Source organism: Anopheles arabiensis, chromosome 3, assembly GCF_016920715.1.
Source record: "Anopheles arabiensis isolate DONGOLA chromosome 3, AaraD3, whole genome shotgun sequence".
NCBI lineage: Eukaryota > Metazoa > Arthropoda > Insecta > Diptera > Culicidae > Anopheles > Anopheles arabiensis.
Genome location: NC_053518.1, coordinates 18,726,837 through 18,746,963, shown reverse-complemented (window position 1 = coordinate 18,746,963; position 20,127 = coordinate 18,726,837). Strand labels below are relative to the sequence as shown.

The 20,127-nt window shown below is 42.4% G+C and overlaps 1 protein-coding gene and 1 long non-coding RNA gene across 4 annotated transcripts; one reads left to right on the top strand and one right to left on the bottom strand.

The window, feature by feature from the left end:
* Positions 1 to 812: 812 nt before the first annotated feature.
* Positions 813 to 20,053, top strand: LOC120901641 (non-lysosomal glucosylceramidase). Of its 3 annotated transcripts, XM_040309758.1 has the most exons (8): positions 814 to 1,665; positions 9,017 to 9,286; positions 11,719 to 11,769; positions 16,113 to 16,627; positions 16,702 to 16,957; positions 17,025 to 17,256; positions 17,591 to 17,720; positions 17,788 to 20,053. In XM_040309758.1, the coding sequence occupies exons 1-8, from the start codon at positions 1,499 to 1,501 to the stop codon at positions 18,903 to 18,905; spliced, it is 2,739 nt and encodes a 912-aa protein (XP_040165692.1). In that variant the 5' UTR covers positions 814 to 1,498; the 3' UTR covers positions 18,906 to 20,053. The 3 variants fall into 3 exon arrangements, with proteins under 3 accessions (XP_040165691.1, XP_040165692.1, XP_040165693.1); XM_040309757.1 differs by lacking the exon at positions 11,719 to 11,769 and having other exon boundaries at positions 813 to 1,665; positions 16,053 to 16,627; XM_040309759.1 differs by lacking the exon at positions 11,719 to 11,769 and having other exon boundaries at positions 815 to 1,665.
* Positions 15,187 to 16,114, bottom strand: LOC120901642. Its single transcript, XR_005739313.1, has 2 exons — positions 15,813 to 16,114; positions 15,187 to 15,418 (listed from the first exon to the last, which is right to left on the bottom strand). It is a non-coding gene; the product is annotated as an uncharacterized LOC120901642 (long non-coding RNA).
* Positions 20,054 to 20,127: the final 74 nt, after the last annotated feature.

Here is a 20,127-nt window from a genome sequence, read left to right as displayed (position 1 = left end):
TTTTTAATATAAAATTTTCAGCTGCTTTTGAAAACCTTTACATTATTTTCACATTATTTTTACTGTTTTTTTGTTAGCTTGCATATTTATGAGCTAAGATGTATGCAGCGCATGTTGACAGTGTGTGTAAACCGTACTTTTGCTGTTCGGTTCATAGGGACTATGGAATCTTTTAGTATCATACAAATGTAATATTAGAAATGTAAATATTGTGAACACTTGAAGATGTTTGTGACTTCGTGTAAAATAGAAGAGTTGAAGGCAATTTGGTGAATCTAACTATATCAATTGTAAGACATTATTCTTATAAAAATTAAATGAAAAATGCTTGAAATATATTTGAAGTTCACAAAACACTAAAATCATTTGAACAACATTAAATTAAACATACAATACATTTTTATTTGCAGATTTTTCTTCTTATATCTAAAAGCAATATTTTTAAAATATTTGTGATCAACCTTTTTTTTGTTTTTTTTTAAACACTTTGAGTCGATTGGCCTCATTCATCTTTTTCAATTGTTATCAACATGATACATTAAGTGAGCATTTATTTTTTTGTAACAAACCATAGAAATGGATAGGCTAGGATTGATGTTCGTGTACTATTGAAGCATAAAATCGTACCGCACTAAACTACTGGCTATTATAATTTGTGTGTGTAACTCCAGTAGTCTTATTAACTAGCCACAAAACAACAAATAATTTTATCAATTTTTATATATTCACTAACTACGGGAAAGTCGTTTATCCCACATTTTGACACCGCCGTAACCATAGTGCGCCACTATGTAGAAACTTCGTCCGCTCCTGCTGCCAGAGCCAACTCGCTCGGGCTGTTTATGCTCTCGTACGCACGCACCAAAGCAAGCACACGCGTGTGACAGCCGCAAAAGACACACCGACCGACCGACCAACCGACACACACAGTCGCGAAACAATAGTTGCTGCACGGTGAGCGAGAGCGCCCAGTCGACGTTCGGCACGGGAACGGTGAAAGTGACCGCGAAGAAGAATTGTTGCATTTACCCTCTGCCCTACGCTAGTGCACTAAGGGCCGGAAAAGGTAACAAAAAACCAGTGTGTGCGTGTGTGTGTGTACCTATACCACACGGTGTGATTGTTGTGTGATAAGTGTTTTTTAGTAAATCGGTGTGCTTTCTGTGCGTTTTGCTGTGATAGTGTGCAGGTGTCACGGTGTTAGAAGAGTGAAGAAAGGCCGTAGTGTGTGGGGGAATCGAGATTGTGCTCAATTATACATCACCACTAGGGAGGGTTTTGCGGGAGCTTTCTGTGCAGCCTACGTGGTTTTCGGTCGCCCTGTGAGCCGTGTGTGTAGCAACAAAGAAAGTGCATTAGAAGCGAGTTTCCCGTACAGATAGTGAAAATACAGTGCTTTTAAGTGGTGTTTGTCACAGGTGTGCCTGTGTGTATTTGTGTGCAATTTTCTGATAACATCTGATACTACCCGACCCTTCGCCCCCCCACCGGTGCAACGATGGACGGTGACAGTGTGCAATCGATGAGCGACTTTAAACAACAAGTGGCCGCCGTGCCGCAGTACGGCTTAAAGCTCAAGTTCAACCATGTCTTTAGCGACACCCGCAACCAAAACTTGCGCCCCTCGTTCCGGCAGATCCTGTCCATGGTACCGCTGGCGTTGAGGTGAGTGATAAACCCCCAACCCTCCCTATGTCTTCCCCATAATCATCCCCCTCTCTTGTACTTCCGACCGATGAGAAGATTAAAAAACGCAACCCACGAAGAGAGAGTGGTGCTGCCTGGCTGGCCTCTCGCGCTCCCTCTCGCGCGCTGAATGTGAATTTGATGAAATCATTCCCCACGGCGGGTCGTGCGTGTTTGCCGTATTTTTTTGCAGCGATTAATAAAAAAAAACAGTAGAACCTTTGATCTGAGACGGGAGACGGAATGAACGAAGATAAGCAACTGGCAAGAATGGGTTTAATTCTTTCCGCACAGAGTGTGCTGCTGTGTCACACGCGCCAATGTTCGCACGTTCAAGGGTATTCGGTTGCAAATGACCTCGAAAGTATGCTCTTGAATGTCACGTTGGCCGGTATGTGCTGCGTCCCTACCGAGCACTTTTGGGAGATAAAATAATGGTGATGGTGTTGTGTGTGTGCGCTTGTGGCACTCAGTAGGCGCTGCCATCCTTATTAGGGAGCTTTCGCTTTTCTTTGTTGATGTCCTTTTTTTTTTTGCTACTTCCCACCTGGCGTGCACCGGTAATGAGGAGTGGAGTGAAGACCGGGAGCGCGAGGCCACCAAAGACAAGACAAACTGTCTCGAGTGGGTTTGGTCCCTTTTTTGCAACCAACAAAGTCTCAGTGTATCGATTTTTTTGTGTGTGTTCCTGGCGAAGCTTTGCTTTTATTCCATTTGCCTTTTCAACTCGCTAGATATGGTAATCTACTTCACGCAACGTACCATTTTTGGCATGTTGTTTTGTTATTAATGATCTCAATTACTGGCTGTTGGAACTCTGTTCTGAAGATATGAAACTATTGATGCGACAAAAAAGTGCGTGATTCTTTATGTTCGATTGATTTGTTTCATGTTTGCTCGTATTTTATATTATCTGCCAACTGAAAATTCATGTTATTTAGGGTTTAATTTTAATTTGTAGGTTTTTTCTGTTTTCTGTTTTCTGTTTAGAGTATTTTATTTCTTCAACTATCGTTTATTTTTCCTTATTTTCATTTATTTTTATGTTGATTGAGACACTTTTTTCTTCTTCTGTAGCACATATCATTTTTTCTTTCTCGTTAGCTATTTCTCAGAAGTCATTTTATATATCGAAAAAGTATATTCCTTAAATAATTGTCGTTCAACAGGTATTAGTTGGGACTTAGTGATAGTTAAAGTTGGCAAAAATCCGACTTTGATCCGATTTGAATCATTTAACAACCGACTCCGGAAGGTAGGTCCGTCCAGCATTATCCGGATTCGTCCGAAATCATTCGGAGTCGTAGTCATCTGGAGTCGTCCATAGTCGAAGTCGGCCGGAGTTGTCCAGAGTCGGCCTTCGAAACAAAGGCATGTCTACGAAGTTGCCCGCGCAATCTGAAAGACAAAAAACACAACGTAGGAAATCATTGATCACAAGCAAATTGCACCGGTAGCCTGCTGTTGACTCCGACCGACTCCGATTCCGGTCGACTCCGGGCGGATCCGGACGACTCCGACTTTGACCGACTTCGACTCCGAACGACGTCGAACGACTCCGAACGACTCCGGAAGACTCCGAACGATTTCAAACGACTCCGAGCGACTCCGAACGACTCCAAACGACTCCGGCCGACTCCGGATGACTCGGACTTCGAACGACTCCGATTTCGAACGATTCCGGACGACTCCGAACACCTCTGGTCAACTCCAGCCGACTCCGGACGACCTGGACTTTGAACGAATCCGGCTTTGGACGACTTCAGTCGACTCTGAACGATTCCGGACGACTCCGAACACCTATGGTCAACTCCAGCCGACTGCGGACGACCTGGACTTTGAACGACTCAGACTTTGGACGACTCCTGCCGATTCTGAACGACTGCGGACGACTCCGAACACCTCTGGTCGATTCCGGCTGACTCCGGGCGACTCCGACTTTGAACGACTCCGATTTTGAACGACTCCGGTCGACTCCGGACGTTTCCGAACGACTCCAAACGACTCCGAGAGACTCCGGACGACTGTGGAAGACTCCGGGAGACTCTAGGAGACTCGATACGACTACAGATGATTCCAACTACAGGCGGAACTAGTGGTTCGGATTTTGCCTGAATAAAAAAACAGGTTTTAGTTAGACAATTTAAGCCATATACTGTTAGTTTGTATTTGTATTCTGTTTTAAAAATTTTACTCGTTCCATTTCGTGATAGTAATATAACTTCTTGCTCAAAGATACAACAGAATAATTGATTTTGTTAACAAATGAATAACAGCATGGCAAGCTCTATTTTATGCTACGCTCGGAAAGATTCGATCATCTACCCACATTAACGAACGTTGGCAGTTTGGTTAACATATTCCATAACACTATATCAACGAATATTGATTGCCGTCTAGTTTCTAGGCTCAATAGCCTTCCCTTCGCACTGTTTCGCACGCCTTCATGCGGGAAGCACAGCACAGCAATAGGCAACACGCATCTTTCTTATCACCCACGGCCACGCAAAGGCTAAGTGTAGCGGAAAGTAAACATAAACCGTCGACCGTGGCCGTACTCACACACTACATCATCAAGTTTGCCCTTTTTCTTCACCCGATGCCGATGCTTCAAGTGATCGCGCCGTCTTTCGGCTCTTCTGTGTGCCGGTTTGGCCTTTGTTTGGCCTCTCGGAACTTTATCTTTTTCGGCAATGATGCAATCAGCCAAGCACGTGTTCGATAAACGCTTCCAAGTGTGGTGCCTGTGGTTCAGCTCTTTCCAGAAATATGTGTGTGTGTTTGCGAGCAGTGCATGCGATGGATCAAACGTGATAGATGAGGCGAATGGGCGCTGCCTTCGGGTGATACATTGGTTCGGGGACGATAAAAACGTTTAACGTTGTGTGATGTGTAATAGATTGTGCGCATTAAAGGCATTTGAGGCTTATCTTTAAAAAAATTAACCAGTCTGCCAACATCGCATGATAAAAGGAGAATAGTGTTCTTTGTTGAAAGAACGAAACGATGAATCTTGAGGAGTTAAAAAAACTGAGGTTAACCATACGATATAACATTTTCTTGTACATATAGGGTAAATGTACCTATAGTGGTGGTAGTACCAATAGTGGTGGTATTGCACTAAAATGCGGTTCATACGGAAAATTACAAGTAATTAAGTTATTTACGTTAGTGTGAAATGTTCTCTGGGCTTTAACAAAGGGTTTAAAAGTTAAATGGGGCCATTCCGTTACTTAATGAAATAAAACTCCATTATTTTGTGAAATGCGTCAACATTTTTCCAAAATCCTTAGGATTTCATAACGAAACTCATTTTTCTGTTAACGTTCTAAATGACCACATAACCACACAATTACTAGTTTTTCAACATAACTGTTATGAAATGTTATTGTTTTACTAAAATTATTTGCCTTTTGACCATATTTATTCCTTTTTAAGTGTTTTTTACCATAGTGCCATTATAGGTACACAAAACAGGCATGTTCCTGTAGTGGTTATAGTTATAAAATCAATAAAAACAGGTCGTGTTAGATTTTTTTCGAGGATATTTTTGGCATGTCGTACTGTTTTCACCAAAATAAGCAACAGAAATGAGTTTTACAGGGTTTCCCACGATTTATTGGTCAGTTCCCATGATTTGTTGGTGCGTTCCTACGATTTTTTGGTCGTATCCCATTGATTTTTGGTTCGTTACCATAATTTATTGGTATTTTCCGATTGGATATCAACACAATTAGACCAAAAAAATCTGGGAAACGACCAAAAAATCGTGGGAACGCACCAAAAAAATATGGGAATCCACCAAAAATTGATGGGAACCAACCAATAAATCGTGGGAAACCCTGTATGTAGGTAATTTACCAAAAACAGGCCAAAATTCGCTTATATGGCTGAATGAAAAATTGACTTCAAATCAAGCACACTCTTCCGGGTGTAGGTTGACGACAGGTGTGATGCAGTACTTTTGTCAATAGTTTCATTGATCAAATTTATACATTTTTTTACGATAATATTACGCAAGAAACCAATATTATGGCAGTAATCCTTGCTATTCATACGAAAACATCTTCAAAACTAAGTTATATTGATATTATACACTGTTTTGAGGCATCCTGGTTTACCACCACTATAGGAACACAATACGACGACTATATGAACCATACCACCAATACAGGTACAACGAAGCAGTCACAAAAATATGTATTTTTTCGTAAATTTGATGTATTTCATGATAAAAATGGTTGTGATTGCTTAGATAAAACATATTCCAATTGATATGTGTTAAAATATTCAGAAATTGTCCTTCCTGATACTTTAAATCCATTAAAACACATCGGCACCACTACTAATTGCACCACTATTGGTACATTTACCCTATTCACTATCATAATTTGTCCTCAACACGTTTTTGTAATTAAACAGTGCAGCAGGCCAGTTTTTGTCAAAATTATCTTTAAAACTCTTTTTTCTTGTTTATTTTTCTTACCAACAGTTTTACGACAGGAAATCCCTTTTTCAAGAGGATTTTTACTGCACACGCAAAAAAAAATAAATTCACAAACATAAAAGTTTTGCTTGCTCAAGAGGCCATGTGGCAAAAAGATCGCCGAGTACAAAAAAAGTCGAAATATACTATTCCGTTATCTAGATTCATCATTTCTATCTTACAAAACAAACGCAAACGACGCACCAAGATGGGGAAGAAGTTGGTCTAAAAAAAAACAACTTCATCCTCACTTCTCAAGTGGTTCTCCACTGCGTAAGTCGGCAGATATAATGCTTGCTGTTGTTGCGGCATAGCAGAGATCATAACATGAATCATGTGCGCCCCTACTGGGAGGGCTCCAACAAAGAAAGGAAGCTAAATTTAGTGCGATCACTTTTATTACCAGAATCGGTGACCACACACAGAAACAAACGGCTTTCCACTGAGAGAAGCTTCCCCAGCACACCAAAAAAACACAAGAATAACACGATCAGCGGGAAATTGGATCGCTTGTTGGGATGCCTAAGTGCAACCATCCCATGTACGTAAACATGGGTCTCAGCAAGGGAGTTTATACGGCTTGAATGCATCGATGGTAAATCATTAAAAAAAAATGTTTCCTATTTACGTGGTTTGCACCAGCCTGGAGGGGCAAACTAAATGCAAGTGTGCTATTAATACACTCCAAGCGTTTGGAAACATTTTGGAATGGATTTAGAACGTGTTGTATGGGCGTGCTTCCGTTGGTGTAACGCATCGAATGCAGCATTTCTTTCCTTATTATCATGAACATACTTTATTTAACATGAAACAAATACTTACATAATGTAGAGAAAGCTTCCGAATGCGGCGAATGTTTCGTTCCGCTGTTAACGCTATGTTTGCCTTTAATGTGGAATCCAAGTTTATTATTTTTTTTCCTAATTATCAAAATTATGTACCATGAAGTGTAACCGTACGTCAATCCTCTTTATATTATAATTAGAGCTCTAGAGTTGGCATTTTTTCAATGAATTACTTAACTGATTTCTATCATTCGGCCTTGTGTATGTAGTGAACATTGTGGGTTTTTGATCATATTTATTTAGAAAGTGCTAATACATGTTTTACGTATGCTACTTTATGAAAGTCAATTTGTTTTACCTCTCGTACGAAGGGTAATTAAATTACACAATGAATGAATATTAACTCACAATCACATTTACTTTTACCTCTCTTAATAGTGTTTACTGTTATTCCTCAATACTTCACGCAAACGTGTGAAGGAATGGTGAAGACAAGTATTGAAACCAGTAGTGAAACCACCAAAATGTCATGAAAATCATGCGATAATCACAACCGAAAGCAATGAACATATTCGTGGTAGCTTGATGTTCACTACTGATACTCAATGACAGTGAATCATGACATGTCGAACGCGATGTGCGAGTGCTTGAGTTATAACCGACACTCTGACTGACAAGCTGAGCTTAATACCTTCGCAAGCATAATCATGACTTCTGGCTGTGGGATCAGTGCTACCAAATGCCATTGTTTCAGTCACCAGATCTTATGATTTATGACTGAAACCAAGCTCACATCAGCTCACGTACACAACTGATATGATCAGAGATGAAACAGTTGGTGGACCACTCACATGCTTGATGACATTTTTTTAGCACTCAACTCAAGGTCACTCACATGGTCATGACTTTTTCTGTCGGTAATAATCACGACATTTTTGGAATATAGTTGGCCTATGATCCCAAGCAACAAAATGAGCATGCTTTCTCGCTCTGTCTGGTTGGATGGTCTGCCGGATCAAACAGAGCGAGAAAACATGCTCATTTATTTGCTTGGGACCACACGCACGCACCGAATATCTCACATAAATATCGTGATGATCACCGGCAGGAAATGTCGCGACCAAATGACTGAGTGATTTGAGTCTCACTTCCTATCATTACAGTAGAGCTCGTGACGCTGACATTTTTTTCAGTCGGAATTTGTCATTACATGTCATTCAGTCATAACAGTGACATTTCGCAGAATTGACCAAAGCAAATTAAACACAAAATGATTGACCAATGGATGATCGTAAAAATGTCACAAAGCACGTAATGGTCACACCAATCGTTTTGAGTATCACCTCTGGTCATCACAGTTGAGTACGTGACGCTGATATGGATATTGTGTCAGTCAGATTTGTTTACGCCGTTGACACTGACATTTTTCAGCAGTGATTGAAACACAGTTAAAATATATTTAAAGGTCTTTTTTATTGAAAATGCTGTTTATTTAGTTTGGAATCCAATAACCTATTATTTGATCCATAAAACGTCAGAACTACTTAATGCTAATGGCATCATCATACTACGCCACTATAATATGTCCAAATATTAGGCCAAAATAAGCCCCACCTGGAGACAGGACGTTCCAGATGGGAACCGAACCTTTCCGGCTTGATAAGAAGAATCCTCCCCATAGGTCCCGGTCGTTGAACCGATTCAATTTGCATCAGAAATCGCTCTCCTTCCATTTACTGGTTTACCAATCAATTATTTTAATTGTTTCATTTACGCTAAAATGTTGCTTAACTCTGGTTGAATAAAAGGTCTATCAAATTACTTGCACGGCTTTAAAAACACCTTCTGTATACAAAGAAACACTTCCACGCCATAAAAGGACGCGCATTCCAAAGAAGGGAAAATTTGCATTTTGCGTCCTGGTCCGGCAGCAAGTAAATAATGAAGAAGTAAAAGTCTACATCGCTGCCATCCCCCCTATCGAACCCGTCCACAAACTTCAAACTCTCTTCTCTTTCTTCTCTCTCTCTCTAACGGCTTTTCCTTTCATTACTCCCAGATACATTCCCTACTACTGGAAGGTGGCGCGCGAGGGCCGCCAGGTGCTGATGGACTACTGGTACACGGAGAACGGGAAGCAGATCTACGGCGCACCGCTCGGCGGCATTGGCGCCGGCACGATCGGGCGCGGATTCGCCGGCGAGTTCTGCCGCTACCAGCTGAAGCCGGGCCTGTACGAGTACAACACCGTGCACGCCAATCAGTTCATCGTAACGATTAAGGACGAAACTGGCGCCACCATATTCCACAGTCTGCTGTCGACCTACAGGTGAGTGTGTATGTGCGGGTGTGTTTGTGTCTATGTACTGGCGAGTCCATACCACCACCGTCTGTGCCATAGTTGTGGCAGGATGGAGGTTTTGTCCACGGCCAATTTTCCCTTCCCTTTCGTTTCGTTGGGATTTTATTAGTGGTTGTAGTAGGGGGGAATGTAACCTGCCATCGGGCCTCCAGAGCGGACCTATAACGGGCACTGACGCTGACCGAATGTGTCTCGACGCCGGAGGGCCGAAGTAGTAAATGTGTGTTGATTGCATGCTTTTCCCTCCATTCCGTTGTTCTGTTTGTACCTTAGAGCTGGCTTGGCTGTGTTTGTGGTAGTTAGTGTGCAGATTGATAAGTTTGTTTTGATGCTTTTTTTGTAGTTATTTATTATTTCGTATTACTTTCAATTTAATTTTTGAAATAAGTGTTCATTTTATAATATCCTCCTAATGATGGAATTGATTTTTCATATTTTAATTTTATTTAATATAGTTTGATAATTTTGTTCATTCATCATACATCTTTCTCTATCCAAAGACACTCATATATCAAACGAATTCCCCGAAAACTGTAACTCTCTCAACGCTCGCCACGGAACGCTGTTTTCCACTCCAGCAATCACCGCCCGTTTTTTACGGCATTTTGAATGTTGAACGCAATTTCGTTCCATTACACCCCATTACCACCCCTCAACGTCTCTTCTCGCTTCCTCCCCCCTTTAGGCACTCTTCGTCCACTGTACGAAATTTGTTCTGCCGCGCCTTCGAGCGCAACCGGAAGTGCCACAGCGAGTCTGGCGACGATGTAAATCGTTCCGTTCCGCCGTTCGTTTTCCACAGCCACTTGGAAGCTTGGTTTTTCCTTAGCTCTCTGTCCTTCTCTCTCTATATCTCTGAGCTTGCTCTCCCGCTCTCTCTTTCTCTATGAGTTCTGTTTGCTCGCTGGCTAATTGAATATCCTGATGCATCCAACCAAGTGGGTTTGGGGCAAGTGGCGAGCCCTCGATGTACACCGCGATAAGTGGATAAGACCTCACACTCCGTGCGCTACGATAGAGGCATTATATGGACGCATCGTCCTGGATAGCCACATCTATCGACGTCGCGACATTGCACAGGCTGCACAGACAGTCGTCAACAAACGTTTGGGGACGCTGGGTAGAAAACAAGCATCACCGAAATCGGACAGCCGTTCATGGGCTGGCATGATTGGAATAACAGATTTTTGTTTTTACTATCCAAACGGTCTTTTTTTAGGCTCTACGAACGCGCCACAGCTGGAAGGCAAACGTGTGTGCGATAAAACAATCCGACCAGACAAAATTGGTCCACTTTTAGACGCGTGGGGAAGAGGAGGGGAGAGAAAAAACATTCCCCCAGCAATCAAAACAAACCCAAATCCCTCCCTTCTCCTCCGAGGAGAACTGTTTTCAGTGGTGAAATCGTTCGATCATGGCTGGCACGAGGCTGGAAGAGTAATAGCAACGTTTAGGATGTTTTTGACATCTTCATCATTCCGGAAAGCTCTGCTGGAGCTCTTTTTTGTCCACGAAAAACCACTCAAAATACTCGTTTGATAAAGTATTTTCTTACAATTCCAATAATCAAAGGAAAAGAAAATAGCTAGAAGAAAAGCAATTTGTCCACAGCAAAACAACTTTATTTTCCTTGAGTTCAATTTGTTGCTTCAATTTATTTCTTTGAACAATGTTTGCTCGTATTAAAAGGAGCTTTTAAATGAAGGTAAATTAAGTTTTCTAGCCATATGTTTTAAAACACCACAATCTCATTCGTGTTAGTTTTCTAATATTTGCTTAGTTTTTTGCTTCTTTCTTACTTAATTATTTAATATTTACTCTTTGTTAATTCATTCTTTTTCATTTGTATCAACGTTTATTCGTATTGCAATTATGTTTTAATTGAAAGTACAACAAACCAGTCAGTCATGCATTTTCAAATCATCACACTTTGTTTGGTGGTACCTTTTTTTTCCTGTTTAGTAACACAATTCGTGTTCAATTCACTCAATGTCATGCCTTTCGTCATGCCTTTTATGTTTTTATTCGATTGGTCACACGTATACAATAGTAATTGATTGATTATTTGTTATTTGTTTACTTATACGCACTTGTGTGTCCATGTTTAATCGTTTTTTAATTGATCTTTGTTATTGATAGAAAAACGAAATTAATTTTCCTGTTGCTTTGTTTCATAGTAAGATGTTATTCATTTCCATCGTGATCACTTAAGTATTCTCGCTTCATTTACCAATTGGAAGAGTAAGTTCAGTTTCATCAAAAGTTCAAAAAAAATCAGCAATCAGGAGGGTAGAAGCATCATTTCATTTATATTTTAACTCGATATTTACGTATATGTGGGTGGTCTTATTTGTTTGCTGTTTACTTACTTTTTATGTTTCATTTGGTTGGTTTTATAGCAAGGAAGCAGAGGCTGCCTCTTGCTGTGGGTGTTCTTGTTCTTGCTGCAGGTATTTATTTTATCAGAATCATGGGCCTCCCTGTTCGTTTTGTCCGACAAAGTACGGCAGTTATACGGTATTTGCACAAATGCTTCATGCACTCGGGTGCTCTGTTGCTTGAAAGATGGAAAAGCTATGCATTGCCAATAGTCCCAATGATTACTCTAAGTTCAAAGGAAAGTAAAGTAAAAATAAACCGGAATTATCGAGTATCGACGTATCTCCGGTTAGCTAAGCTTCATCTTCCTTTATTAGTCCTCAACGTGTAGCTACTTTTGGATATTATTTGGCTCTCCTTAACTTGAACAGTTCAGTACATCTAACGGGTAGGTTGCTTCCTCTTGGGCTTCTCCTTGTTGGTTAGTTTATTGATTTATTTCCAGGTTCGTCCATTAGAAATACATAAAGCACTCTCTCACATTCTTTTCTCACTTTATTTTCATAAGCTGGCAGTGTATTTGAAATATCGCTTTCATTTAATCCTTTTTAATATCCTTTATTTTATTTTGCATTTCTCACTTTCTAAGTGCTCCTGTTTTTGCTTCTAAAGGACTAAAAATCTTTTCACTTAAATCCAATCCATTATCGCCGTTCATTGTACAGCACAGGAGTGGGGTTCTTTCAACGGCACTCACCTTCAATGCAAATGCGCTGTACAGATGCAACATGCACTGCTGCTCCCTTGTCCGAGTGGTTAAATCGTTCTTTTTTTTTACCCGCGAACTTAATGCAGCAAAAATGAAATGAAACTCAAATGAAAAGAGGTGCAAAGTAAACGAGATGAAGGGGTTTTTATTTGCACTGAGGGAAGGATTGTATTGAGCTGGGAAAGCTGTAAAAACCCTATTCACACATACACAAACGCAGAGCGAAACGTACATTCATTAAATCCCACTTGTTCTATTCCCCCGATTGGGGAAATATTTTTCATCATTCACACACACCACACACACTGCCTGTGGGATGGAAAAGTTGCACCGGAGTTTATAATTGAATAAAAAATTCACCATTATACGAGCGACGCTCGTGCAGGATGGTGAGCTGCAGTGCAACGATGGTGTGCCTGCAGGCTATCCCCGATTACTGCCAATCTCCCAATCCCGGTCCAACAACTCGAAGGGACCACAAATTCTACGTTCTTCTCATCCACAGTACCTGCTCTCTTGCTGATCCAGATCGCAATGGATTTTTTTTTTTCAAAACGTTCTAGATTTCCACAACCGCTCACGGACGATTCCCTCCCTCCCAACGTCTGGTTTCATCAAATTAAAAACCATCGCCTGCAAACACGTCGATAGCGTGGCAGACTGGGCGAGACTGTTGGAGTTGGTCCTGGCAAGGACCCCGCCCTGCATGCACTTCCGTAATGCACTTTTTCCCCCTGCATTATTGTCGCTACACTGCACTACAATGTGCCACACACACAGACACCGCGAGGTTAGGACGTTTTCTTTAGTGCACGATTGAAAATAAAGCCCAAGAAAATGAGGAAACTAAACCAGACCAAACATGTACATGAGCACATACACACGGTGGATACGAGGGCAAACGTGGGACAAAATAAAACTATGGCAAGAACTGTAGCCTAAACCCCGCGGAAATAGCTGTAGAAGAGATGCCTTAGGGATGACGATGGCTTGTTCCGGTTTATGGGCTTACTGGTGGAGGTCCTCCGTGCAGAAAATCGATTCCCATCGTCTGGTGAAGGCTTTTGTCTTGCGGGTTTGGGCTGGTTTTATTTCCTAGTTGTTGTTGTTATTCCCCGCCCCTGCGTTAATGTACCGTTTTTTGCCACAAGCTCACGGAATAGGTTGTTCTTGTGCAGTGGCATTGTTAGTGGCAGCAAAAAATAACCGTGGGCGACATATTTTTCTCCATTCGCATCCCTTTCGTAAATCAACAAACGGAAACAGGGATCAGACGTAGCCGTCGTCGTCCGTGGTTGTTGAGGATCGGAGCACCTTTGCTCCACACTTGTAGAAAATAAGAAAACTCGCCCACAAGTGGCGGCACGTGTGTGCTGTAAATGATTTGCTCTATTACAATTGGCTCAGCGTCTGCAACCTTCGTTATGTGCTTTATGGACAAATGGTTGATTTTCCACTTGCTCAAAGCAGCATGATTGCTTTGAAGCTGTCTACAGTACATAGAGACCTTGTACGGAATCATTATAGAAACGCTTCGGATGCAGTTTTTCTCCTTTTCAAATTAATTATACCATTCCTTTGCATCCATTCAACTGGTACGAACTGAAACTTCGGATGAAATTGGAGCCAAATCGGTGCGTTTAAATGCAGTTTTGTACCGGGCTTGTGGTTGCAACGTTTAGCGTACCTGTTGTCGTTGTTGCGGTTGAAGGTAATACGACACTTGCCGGTGCGCCACCCTCCTTGTGTGTATAAGCAACGCATTCAACACGCCTTCGTCACTGCAAATGATGTTAAGCTTTATTTTATCTTAACGATTGGCCTGCTGGGATGCTACACAGCTGAATTAGTGATGGCAAAAGAGGGTGTAGCAAAAGACATCACAGTGCTGGAACTAATATTTGCATTCCTCTGGAATACGATGCTAAAAAGATGATGATAATTTGTTGTGTACGCGCGCTCCTCAATAGAAGTGTCTGAAGGGGGTTTATTTAGGCGTGAAGCAAGGCATCGATGACACATTGACGACGAAAGGATGGGGGCCAATTTTAAATGACATATGACCGTAAACTGTTTGTTTGAAATGATGTGATTTACAATGTGTTTGTTTGTGTTTGAAATGTTTCAACTATTACGTGTGCGTTGACATGTGAAGATCCAATAGCATAGTCATCATAGGATTTCGTAAGCTAAGATCAGTGTTCAGAGCAAGCTTGACTTTAAAATTCCATGCTATTGGATTGCAATAGTTCATAATGAATGGGATAATCAGGAAGATTAAAAAATTCTCATGCGAGGTTTATATGCTGTATTTATACCGGCTTAGTACGCAACTACTTCTATGAAATCGATTACTAAAAGTCTTACTACAGGTAGGATGAGTGAGATTCGAACTACCACCGACCTTTACATGAGCCGGTGCTTTTATCATTGGACCAGTTGGCTGACCGATCATTACATTATATGGCGAGCACTTTTGAGCTAATAAAAGATGCCCTAAAAATAGTTCCTTTCGGAAAATAATATAGAGTAGTGTCTCATTGCAAATAAATTAGGGAGAATGTTGTTAAATTGAATGAGAATAACTATCTAACAGAGTATAAAAATGTGGAGGAACTATAACAATCTAATTGCAACTAAGATTGGAATAATTTATTTCTTCGATATTTTGGCTACTTAATAATAATTAATAACATCGCGATTAAAGAGTATTTTTGTGGTTGTTAGTTGCTTTTTTATTTTATCATTATTATGGTTAACATTTACGTTTTTCTCATAATTTTTTTTTTTTTAGCTAGAGACATGTAGGAAAATCCAGACCGATAATGTTCGATCTCAGAATCACCTTTTGCCATACAGTTCTTATATTTTAATTTATTTTTATTTAAACCTGCCAATGCCATCTGTTTAGCGATGAGTGATTCTCTCGATTGCAATAGATCCAGAAATTGGTAGATGACGTGATCCTCGATCTGCAATCAAACCACAATGTGTGTTCTGTGTTCATCTTGCTGTAACAATAAATCATTTGCTTGACAGGGGTTTTCAGGGCTTCTCATAATTGTGGGACACTTCCTTGACTCTTTATTCCGAGAAGCGAACTTCCTTTTATGGAAATTGGACTCTATGGTATCCTTTTAGGACAGGCTATTTGAACAGTCGTATTAGATTTGTCAAACATGGGTGCTATAGAGTACAAATCCTATTGGATAAAGTTCGTTTCACGTTGGAAAGAATCAATAAAGATCCCAAAACTATGAAAACTCCTGGAAAACCAATGTTCGTAATAAAATAGCAAGTAGTTTAATCTCTTTAATTTAATCAATTTATGGGATATCAATGTTTCTGTATCTACTAATAAATACGCAATGTGTACGCTAATAGATTTGTCATACTAACGCTTACCAATATCCATTAACCATTCTTTCATCCTGCTACGTCACCGCAATGTGCTGAATCCGCATTTGCTTTGCTTTACTTGCTTCGGGACGCCCTTTCTGCCAAACACACATGAAAAACACACATTCGCTAACTTGTGCTGTAAACCACCGCAACGCTTGTTTACTAACACATCACACTCGCTTGCACCATCGTTCAACTCAAACTAAACCCCAAAAACACACATACACACAAAACGATCGTCAGTAACGAGCAAACTACAGCTGCGAACCGTGGTGGTTCTTCCTCCAAATCGCGTCGTTACAGCCGGCCCAAGACTCCGCTCGCCAGCTGGGAAAGTGGGCTGGATGCGTCCCGGTGCAGCTACACCGCACTGTACCCCCGTGCCTGGTCCGAGTACGATCTGAGCGAGCACGGCGTGAAGCTGGTGCAGCGCCAGATCTCGCCGATCATCCCGCACGACTACAAGGAAAGCTCGCTACCGTGCGCCGTGTTCGTCTGGACGGTCGAGAACGTGTGCGACAAGGACCGGCAGGTGACGCTCACGTTCACGTTCAAGAACGGAACCGGCACGAAGAAGCAGGATGCAGAGGGTGGCAGTGAGACGAGTGCGTTCACGCAGGGGAATGCACGGGGCGTCTCGATACGGCAGACGATCGCCGAGATGCCGTGCACGTACTGTGTGAGCTGCCGCAGCTCGTCCGAGATCAATCTGACCCGGTGCGAGCGGTTCGACCCGTCCGGCAATGGGGAGAAGCTGTGGAACGATCTGAAGGAGAACGGCCATCTGACGGAGAAGTCCAACGATGAGACGCTCAAGTGTGAGTGGGGCTGAGTGGTGGAATTGATCTTGCTTTATTTAATTTATTAAATTGATTTTCTGTTTTTCTCACAGCCAAGGACGTCGCTGTTGCCGTTAGTGGGCAGATATTAGTGCAACCCGGCACCACATCGCAGCTAGAGTTTGCACTCGTGTGGGACATGCCGAAGGTACATTTCCAGAAGCGCGGCAAGGAATACCATCGCTACTATACGAAGTACTTCGGCAAGAGCGGTGACGCAGGGCCGCAAATCTCGGACTACGCGCTCAACAATTACGGCAAGTGGGAGCGATTGATCGACGAGTGGCAGCGACCAATACTGGAAGATGCGTAAGTGTAGATCGATCGAGGTCATCTTTTGATGGAGAGCTTACCCAAGAACCTTTCTCCATTGCAGAGATCTCCCGGATTGGTACAAGAGTGCAATCTTTAACGAGCTGTACTTCATTGCGGACGGTGGCAGCGTGTGGTTCACGATGGACGATCAGACCGATCTGCCGTTTGACGATCCTCGGCTGGCGTATGGACGCTACTCGTACCTGGAGGGTCACGAGTATCGCATGTACACGACGTACGATGTGCACTTCTACGCGTCGCACGCACTAGCCAGTCTGTGGCCAAATCTGCAGGTAGGAGCACTTTCATAGTTAATCTTGGATTTTCAGAGATTGTTCTCATAGCTTTGGGACATTTTTTGGGCTCTTTCTTATGGAAAGTAAACTTTATGTGATTGAAATTGGACGCTTGAACACTTTTGTTTACCATTACTTTGGATTTTCCTATTACTTACATGAAAATTCCTATTGGATTTGTCCAAACCTCTTGATAACTCGTATAAGAGAAGAAGGAAGGACTAGAAATCAAAATAAGCCTTTTTAGGTGTCTCGCTTAAAGTAGTCTCTCTTATTCAGATTTTTGTATACTGTTTTAAGACTCATATTAACCGACATGTTTCCATTGCAGGTTAGCATCCAATACGACTACAAGGACAGTATAGAGCGCGAAATTACCGAAGGACGGAAGCATCTGTACGATGGCAAGGTGATTCCGAGAAAGATTAAAAACTCCGTACCGCACGATCTTGGTGATCCTGGTAAGCTAACTTAGCTTAATCTTGGCAAGAATGAGATAAACTCAACATACATTTCACCCACTTTTAGCGGAAGAACCGTTCGATTTGATCAACGCGTACCCCATCCACGACGTGTCGGAGTGGCGCGACCTGAACCTAAAGTTCATCCTGCAGGTGTACCGCGACTACTACACGCTCAACCACTACGCCCAGCTGAATGCGGAAAACGCGAGCAAGTTCAGCTCGATCGAGTTCATCGACAAGGAAAGCATGTACGACACGTACATACAGGACAATCGCAACCGGCCGAACGGGGCCGGCTCACCGATCGACAGCAACCAGAAGGCCGCCAACCGCAAATCGGCCTCGATGTACATCAATGAAACGAACGGCAAGGTGTATCTGATGGATGCGGTCACCTACCTGAAGGCGATGTATCCCGCCTGCCGCGTGGTGCTGGAACATTCGCTCGAGTGGGACAAGGACGGGGACGGGCTGATCGAGAACAGCAAAGCGCCCGACCAAACGTACGACACGTGGGTGATGGATGGGCCGAGCGCGTACTGCGGTGGGCTGTGGCTGGCCAGTCTGCACTGCATGTCGGCGATGGCCAGCCTGCTGGATCAGAACGAGGATAGCGACCGGTACAAGGCGGTCCTGGACAAGGGACGTGCTTCGTTCGAAGAAAAGCTGTGGAACGGCACGTACTATCGGTTCGATGCGCAGAGTGCGTCGAAAAATAGCATCATGTCGGATCAGCTGTGCGGCCACTGGTATCTGCGCTCGTGCGGGTTCGATTACGACGTTTTCCCGAAGGAAAACGTACGGTTAGCGATGCGCACGATCTACGAGAACAACGTGATGCGGTTCTGTGGCGGACAGCTCGGTGCGGTCAATGGGTACGTGCCGAGCGGGCAGCCGAACAAGGATGGTCGCCCGGACACTGTGTCCATACAGGGGGAGGAGGTGTGGACGGGCGTGACGTACGCGCTCGCATCGACCATGGTTCACGAGGGCATGTTTGAGGAAGCGTTCAAGACGGCGGGCGGACTGTACCAGGCGCTGTCGGAGCGCATCGGTATGAACTTTGAGACACCGGAGGCGGTGTACGCGGAACGGCACTATCGGGCGATCGGTTACATGCGCCCGCTTAGCATATGGTCCATGCAGACGGCTTGGGAGATGAAGAAGCTGCGCCGCGATTAAAATGGCGTTTAGCATGGGTTGAATCGTGTTTTTGTGCGTGCTTGAAGAGGAGCAATGCTGAGCGCGGCGGTCAGTGGATAGGTATTGTGAGCTGACATCCTTCATGCCTGTAGGCGATTTTATGCGTAATTTATCCCGAACAGCCATTGATTTTAGTTGTAAGGTGTAGTCGGAAGCGGAAGATTGTTTCTTTTATGTATCTAGTCACTAAGGTTTCACGTGTTATTTAAATGTTTTATTTAGTTCATTTATATTGTCCTTTGACACTAATTCAGTCGTACCCAATAGAATGTGCAATCACGGATTCGCCAAAACTAAAAGCTTATGCGCTTGCGCAGCTAGCTTTTATGTGTTACAATCCCTCATTGAACAGGACCCCATGAAACATGAAAATAGTCTAGATTTTTCCCCTAATTTTTAAATTGCAATCAATTGAATCGAGGTCAGCAGCCAGTCTGTACGTGTCTGTATGTCTCTTTGTGTATTAATGTTAGTTGTGTGATGTAAAGCAGATCCCCCATCGTACAATACAAAGTGTAATACGTGGTTTCTAATGTGTGACTAATAGGTGACCTTTCCCCTAAACCTCCCTCTCTCGATAGCCATGACCTGAGCAACAAAAAAAACAAACCGGTGATTAACAGGTACACTAGCGGATATGATCCGCGTGTACGCAATGCTACTGCTACGCAAGATACATACCGCAAGCACAAAATATTAAGCCTCCTTCACCAGGTGTAAAATCCCTCACCAGCTGCGAGATGCTATTTGCTACTATAAAATATATATATTTATGAAAGATAATGAAAATAACACACAAAAAGCTATATTTTTGGTCTTGCGCGCAAAATTGTAATCGAAATTTCGTATAACACACGTGTTAGCAAAGCTACCCTAGGTCGTTACTTATTGCCGCAAGTAAAACAGAAAGCGTATATATATATATACACACACACACACACACACATATTTAACGCAGAGCAGTAAAATTAACTACACTATATGCGCTGGCCACTTAATTGTAGCGTGCACCACCGTTTTGTGAATGTGAATATACAAATCGATGACGATTAATGAATGATGCCGTTTGCCGGAAAGCGAACAATTATAAACACGCCTAAATAAATACGAGATGTAACATCACACAATGCAGCAGAGTGTTGTTTTTTTCATTAAAATACGTTTTATTATGTGCTTTATAGCAAAAGAAACAAGAAATACC

Coding starts and splice junctions, on each gene's coding strand:
- LOC120901641 (XM_040309757.1), top strand. CDS start 1,499: ATGGACGGTGACAGTGTGCAATCGATGAGCGACTTTAAACAACAAGTG. Junction 16,958..17,024: donor CGACCAATACTGGAAGATGC/GTAAGTGTAGAT, acceptor TCTCCATTGCAG/AGATCTCCCGGATTGGTACA. Junction 17,257..17,590: donor GTCTGTGGCCAAATCTGCAG/GTAGGAGCACTT, acceptor TTTCCATTGCAG/GTTAGCATCCAATACGACTA.